Source organism: Oreochromis niloticus, linkage group LG11 (genome assembly GCF_001858045.2).
Source record: "Oreochromis niloticus isolate F11D_XX linkage group LG11, O_niloticus_UMD_NMBU, whole genome shotgun sequence".
NCBI classification, from domain to species: Eukaryota; Metazoa; Chordata; class Actinopteri; order Cichliformes; family Cichlidae; genus Oreochromis; species Oreochromis niloticus.
The window spans coordinates 3,580,119-3,587,358 of record NC_031976.2 but is presented as its reverse complement, the minus strand read 5'-3'; the positions used below and the strand labels follow the sequence as shown (position 1 = coordinate 3,587,358).

Here is a 7,240-nt window from a genome sequence, read left to right as displayed (position 1 = left end):
GACTTTTACACCAGTGACTTGGGACTTGAATTGGACTTGAACCTGTTTACTTGAAAAGACTTGATATTTTACCCAAATCTAAAATTTAACATACATATTATATAAAAAGTGCGGACCATTAATTCACTTTATTCATTCATTCATTCTTACCACACTCCGTATGTATGTGAGCGTGGGCTGTAGCACAGCCAATCAAATTAACCAGATTTGAAAAAAAACAAAAACAAAAACGCTCGAGCCAAAAATGCTTCCAAGAGTAATTTCTTTCGGGTACATAAACTACGAAGTAGTCAACAAAAAACGAAATGCAATATGCAAAACATGCAAGAAGAGAATCACAGACGGAGATGGAACAACTTCCAACTTTGTCCGACATTTGAAGTTGCATAAAGAATGGTAGGTGGTGCTTTTTTTTTTTTGCTTTTTTTTGCTACGATGAAATAGCTGACTTAGCTAACTTCATCTTATTAGCAAATGTTCTTCGGGCTACGTTGATGATACTGTTTGGCTTTAACAGGTATGATATGTTTGTCATGCTATTTTAAATCCGGTCCTGCAAGCGCATCCAAGAATAACATGCAACTTGTTAGCTCAGAATTGTCGGTGAATAGTGAGCAGGGTCCGTTTCAGAAAGTGGGTTCTGTAGCTGTACTCAGTCTCTCTCTGTCTCCTCCCCATCATTAACCCCGTAGATTTAACCCAGTTTAGACTGACAAATATTTATTTTACCATCACATCACAATTCAAAATCACTGTGTTTAATTTGCAATTAGTGTATGGTCGTGTTTAACTTTTGCATGTCTGAGCCAGGGAAAAAATTTTTTTTGGTTAGAAAATCTGGCCCACCTTAGTGTATAATTGAGTAGTCCTGCTATACATGGCCTTTTTCTTCTGTCATTTATGTCAATACATCAAATAAAATACTTTGATCTTATATTATTAGCTGTTGTTTATTTGCAAAGGTTATTCTCAACAGGGATGCTAGACAAAAACGGCGTTTTCTACAGACAGCCTAGCATACGCTCTCCACTTGCGAGTGAAAAAAGAAAAAGAAAAAACACCCCTTCCCTATTGGTGTTAGAGTTTACCATGTCAGCCAATCAAAAAAATGATAAGGCAACATGTGACATTTGGTTGTTTAGGGAGAAGGGGAAGTTTTTAGGAGTGACACCCGCGATGGAAAGCGGGCGAGCGAAAGAAAGAGAGAGAGAGTTTTCATATGTGAGACATTAGTGACGTTTAGCGTGTTTGGAGGCTATAGTTAGTTTGTTGTGTAGTTATTGTTTTGTATTGTGCGTCGGTTAGACTGCTGAATTTCATATTTGATCTAAAAAAGCTGTCAAAGGCAGATTCCAGTGTAAACGCTGTCTCCACATAGAAAACTGGACTGTTGCACCTCCAGTTGTCAGACCTGCAGGGTTTAGGCCTGTGGTGTTCTCCTCTGTCTTATACTGAACACAAACTACATTTTTTGGACTGGCACAAATAATTTGTGTGCCTTCTTATTTGATGCAGCACACCTGATTGTTCTGTAAATAGATTTAAATGGTTATATAAAAAACGCCTGAGGCCTTGGCTGCATTTTTAGGTAAATAGTACCATATAACTTTGTTGTTTGCAAAACTTGTGCATAATTTTTAGAAATGTACAATTTGTATTTGCATTTCAAGTTATGAAAATGATTCGTTAAACATGTAAAAAAATATAACTTTTTTCTACTCTGATTCTGAATTTTTTGTCTGAATTTAGATCAACTGTGCTAATATAGTATACCAAAATGAAAAAAATAACTCAAATTTCAGATATTTGAGGTTGTGCTGTAAATAATGATACCAAACAAGGCAAGAAAAACATATTTTAAAAGTGAAATATAGAAGTAAAATCAAAAGTAGTCAAGAACGGCCAATTATACCCGGGACCCCAGAGGGTTAAAAAAAAAGACTTGAAAGGATTGAAATTCAAAGTTTCGGACTTGGGACTTGACTTGAAAGTTGTCTGTCTTGACTTGCGACTTGACTCTGACTTGCTTGACTTTACTTGAGACTTGACTTGTGACTTGAGGATAAAGACTTGGGACTTACTTGAGACTTGCAAAACAATGACTTGGTCCCACCTCTGGTATTTGTTAACCTTATCAAGTCTAATGACGTCACGTCCGAGTAAGAGCATAATGGGAACATCAGGTTCAAACTCTGGAATAAGGTGAGCAACTGGTTTCAGATGATCATGATGAAGAGCAGCACTTGGTGTTGGAATCTCTGCTCTGTTGTCTGGTATCTCATTACACTCCAACAGGCTTGGTAGTAGCTGAACTGTTTTACAATCCATTGACTCTATACAGAAGCCTGAAGCTATCCTCCCCATGTTCTCAGTCATACCAGAGCATGTCTTCAGTGTGTAAGATGCAGTAGGGCATTGCAAATCAAACTTCTCAAAGAAATCTGAGTGAGCCAAAGATCTATTACTCTGCTCATCTATAATAACATAGGCCTTTATGGCCTTTTCACATTCTCCTTTGGGATAGACTCTGGCCAGGCAGATCTTGGAGCAGTTCTTAACAGTGCGGTCCTCTCCACAGATCTCGGTACACTGAGCAGTAACTTCTGAAGTTTGTGTGGGTTCTGGCTCCCCGCCAATGTTCCCTCTAATTTTTCATGTGTCTGAGCAAACACACAAACCCCTTGAGCGGTCCCTTGGACCACTGTGAGCGACATCAGACGTGTGCACTGTGGTCACGCCAGCATCGAATCCATCCAAGTTACATGGTTTATCAAGATAATCAAATTATAGCATTTACATTTATGTTAGACTACTTTTAATTAACTGCTTTAGCCCACTTACAATGAAAATGTAAAACAAAAATGTAGTCATTGACCTGTGCAGTATGTTAACACTATTGGAAGTAAAAATAACTTGAACTCGAATTTTGAAAACACAACTTTCTTCTTTTTTTAAAAAAAAAAATAAAGCTCTGACTTGTATTATGAGTATGAGTCTGTGGTCTGGGAGAGAGTCTGTAACTCTCTGTCTGCAAAATACAGTATATAATGACCAATGTTGGGCAATTACTTATATAGTTACGTCTTCAAAAAAGTAACTCAGTTTGGCAAACAACAAAGTTTTTTGCAGCTGTTTTTTTTTTTTTTTTAAATGCAACCCAGGTGTTTTTTTTTTTAAATAAACATTTCAAACTATTTACAGCACAATCAGCTGTTCTGCATGAAATTTGATGCCACACAAATTATTTGCGCCACTCCAAAAATAATTTCTGTTCACTATGAGATGAAGGAGAACAACAGCCTGATACCTGCAGGCGTGACAACAGAAGATGTATCACTCGTGTAACACCTGTAACATTCAGCAGTCGCCTCATTGTTCTGACACACACAACAAAACTATTGACTACACTACACACTAACTACACAAGATTTACGCTAAACATCGCAAATCTCACATCTCAAAACACCGCCATCACTCCTAAAACTTCCCCCCGTTTCTTAACAACTTGCCATATCATTTTTTGATTGGTCGACATGGTACTTTTTTCAACCAATAGGAAAGAGTGGAGGTGTTTTTGGTTTTGTTTTTGGTCACAGGCGGAGAGTGCTTTCGAGCGTTTTTTCTTATAGAACGTTTCTTCCCGCAGTAAATATAAACAACAGTAGTATTCAGGAAGAAAAACAAACATTGCGTATATTTTTATCATAACTCCGGTGTTACGTGGCCTATCAACACAATTTAAAAACTGGTATAAAGTCCACACTTTTTCCGTCAATTGTTCCGTCTGTCCTGCTCACATCTCCAATGGTTGTCCACGTTGTCATTAACGTGGCTTCACTCAACATCAGCCACGCCATGCTCGCTAAAACACTGGTGTCAGCACATAAGGACACTGTCATAGCCTGCCGACGACGTTGATTAACTGCGTATATACGAATGTGAATCGCATTATTGGCTGGACTATGGGATAAGGTGGCATCGTTCTAATCCCATACTGGAGCAGCCAGTCACTTGCTGACTAACACTGCAAAACAGAATTGTTGAAGTTTTAATTTTAATTTCAATTCAGGTTAGATTTTTTTTTTGTGAGCAACGCAGATTTTCTGTGCGCAGAGACCGTGCCAGCAGTGCGCAATTGCGCACGTGCGCAGCTTAGAGGGAACATTGCTCCCCGCCATGCTCCAAAGGCATGCTTATGTTCTTAACCCAGGGTACCTGACCTGGATGTAGAGCAGATGAGTGTCTATCACTGTCGCATTCAGTGCACTTAATGATACTTTGGCATTCCCTCGCGGTGTGCGCTGAGGAGTTGCAACACTTAAAACAGATGCCATTCTCCCTGAGAAAGTTCATTCTTTCTTCTAAGTGTTTCTCTCGAAAGGCACGACACTTTTGTAATGTGTGAGGTTTCTTATGTATAGGACATCTCCTATCTGGATCCTCCACATTCTTTTTGTTTCTGTTGTCTGAGCGAGCAGCAGGTGACACTTCTGTTTTGTTGACTAAAATCTCCCTTTGTCTACTGTTTTTCCAAGGAGGTTTTTCCATTTTAACCCTCTCGGTTTGAGAAACAAAGTTGAAACTTGGATCATTCCTCATCTGTGCTTGCTGGTAAATGAAGGAAACGAACACTGAGAATGGGGGGAATGTTACACAATGTGATTGTTTGTAACTGGGTCCATGAGAAAGCCATTTTTCTTGTATACCATATGGTAATTTTTGGGCTATTGCATTTACACCTCTGGGGGTATCAAGACACAAAAGACCAGGCAGAGCTCCCTCAGCCTTGGCGGCATCTAGTTCCATCAGTAAATCACTGAGGTCCCGGAGTTTGGAGTAGTCTTTATTGCCAATTTTGGGGAAACTATCCAGTTTTTGGAACAAAGCTTTCTCCATAGCTTCAGATGAACCGTAAGAAGCATCTAGTCGGTTCCAGATCATGCTCAGCCCTTTAGCTGGTTGGTTTATGTGGATGGACCTAATGCGCTTTGCATGCTTAGCTGATTCACTTCCCAGCCATTTGACAAGAAGATCCATTTCTTCATCACTTGTTAGATTCAAGTCTCTCACCGCATTCTGGAATGAACGTCGCCAGGCCCTGTAGTTTTCTGGTCTACTGTTAAATTGTAGTAGACCACTTGTAACGAGCTCACGTCGTGCTAGAAATCTGACAAAGTCTGTCACATGTGGATCAGTGGAGTAACTAGGCCACTGAGAGTTACCATATGGGTGATGGGAAAGAGCTTCCATGGCGCTGTTGGTCTTCCAGGGTGGCTGATGTGCAGTTACACTGCATGAAGGCCTTAGAAAATCTTCATAATCATTTTCTTTGAGTACTCCGTAGTGGTGCTCTGTCTGTTGAGCTGAGTTGCAATTCACATCTGATGTGACAAAGGGGTTAAGGCTCTTTTGTTTACGTGGAGGATGCAGTGGAGTATCAAAGACAGTAATAGCAGCGTTGGGGGGACCATCAGTCAGCGAATTGAGACGTGGCATGCACACCGTATTATGCAAAGGTGCCTCAGGAAGCGGCTGCTGTGTCTCGTCCTGCAAGGGTGAATCCTCCTGTGATTCCATCTGGATGTCTCTTGATACTTCAGCTTGTTTCTCCACATACTCTTTTGAACGCTCAGCAGAGTCGACTGATGTTGCAATGAGAGGAAGTTTGCAACTGTGTTTTCCTTCACTAACGCCAACCGCTGCTTCTAAAGCTTCTGCCTTCGCTACAGCAGTTTCCTTTTCTGTGGTCAGCATTTCTATAGAAGCTTCCAGATGAGCCTTTTCCATTTTTAACTTCATTTCTTGCTCTGCAAATGCTAAACGTGCCTTTGCTGCTTCAGCATTAGCCCTAGCTTTTACAGCTGTAGCGCTGGTAGCCGATCCATGAGAACGTGTGGTTGACATAGAAGCATAAGACCGTGTCTTCACTGACGATGGCTTTGAATCCATAGTGTAGGCAAGTAGAGGCTATGTAGCGTGATAGCAGTAGCTGTTGTGCACTGTATTACCTTGTCTGTAACCCAACGTCTTTTCACTGTACTGTCTTTCCCTCTTCACACTGCACAGAAGAGGAACCGGCAGCAAGGTTCAACACTTTTCTTCCATCAAGACTCTGAAGACCATTACTCTTTGTCCACAGGTTTAATGATGTAGAAAGTGTGAAACTGAAACAAACATAACACAATTACAATTACAAAGTATATTCTTTAAATCTTACATATACACTGCACCTACATACTACAATAATCTAAATCAACATAGCGTAGCACTTTAACTGCAAGAATAAGCATAGCCGCGCTCTAAACATGTGGCTTCAACAACGTATCAAAGTTACACATTAAACTTCCGTCATGTCACAAAATACAACCACAGAACTACAGATAAATATCAAATAAACAATATACATACAGATGATGCTCCAAAAGACGAAGGATTGAGGGCAGATGCATGTGGATTCATGCAGACTCCTTGGCCATGTGCAAACTTCACTAAACCTTACTACTTCCTGCTTCCTGTGATGTCACCAGGTATCAGAACTATTAAAGGGACAGCTGCACTAACACTATCAGCACATCCAGACTGCCACCAAAATACCAACGCTATCATCCAAACATAGCTCCACATTTGGATATCAGCAAAATGTTGCAGACAAATCGTTTGAACATTGCTATAAATAATTTGAATCAAATGATTAAACAGTTAGTGTCTAATAGAGGCTTTTGGTTGTCCTGAGGTATGTTATTGTTTTCTAATGAATGTACATCAGACTTTTATATTTTATTTGCAACAAAGTCATGCGAAAATAAAGGACAGGATGTTTCACAGAACTCTTGGTAACCCTTTGAAAAGTAAACCCCAGAGTGTTACTGTGGTATTTTATTGTTTGTCTGAATCCCTAAAGCATCCATTCCAAAAGTAGTTTAATGTTTTTGTGGCTATTTTTGCTATCAATGTACCTTGACTGTGGCACTCATGTTAGTTCATAATGTAAGTGTTTTAACCTTTATAAATGGTAGCTATGCCCAATGTTGAATACAACCTAACCTTTAAGAGCTATTGCAGCATTAGCTTTCCTTCCTCTGCAAGTTTCCCCTACACTCACTATGACATTTTCACAGAACAACAATAGTAAAAATATGCCCTTGTATCTATTCCAGAGTTGTACCTTGGACTCAGCTCATTTCTATTTTTTTTTTGTCAAAAGTTCCACTATTCATATCATGTATTCTTTGAATATATT

The 7,240-nt window shown here is 39.7% G+C and overlaps 1 protein-coding gene across 1 annotated transcript; it reads right to left on the bottom strand.

Annotated features, from left to right (window-relative positions):
• Positions 1–4,053: 4,053 nt before the first annotated feature.
• LOC102082150 (uncharacterized) lies at positions 4,054–6,562 on the bottom strand. Its single transcript, XM_019364653.2, has 2 exons — positions 6,409–6,562; positions 4,054–6,164 (listed from the first exon to the last, which is right to left on the bottom strand). The coding sequence occupies exon 2, from the start codon at positions 5,947–5,949 to the stop codon at positions 4,153–4,155; it is 1,797 nt and encodes a 598-aa protein (XP_019220198.1). The 5' UTR covers positions 5,950–6,164; positions 6,409–6,562; the 3' UTR covers positions 4,054–4,152.
• Between the last annotated feature and the right edge of the window lie 678 nt (positions 6,563–7,240).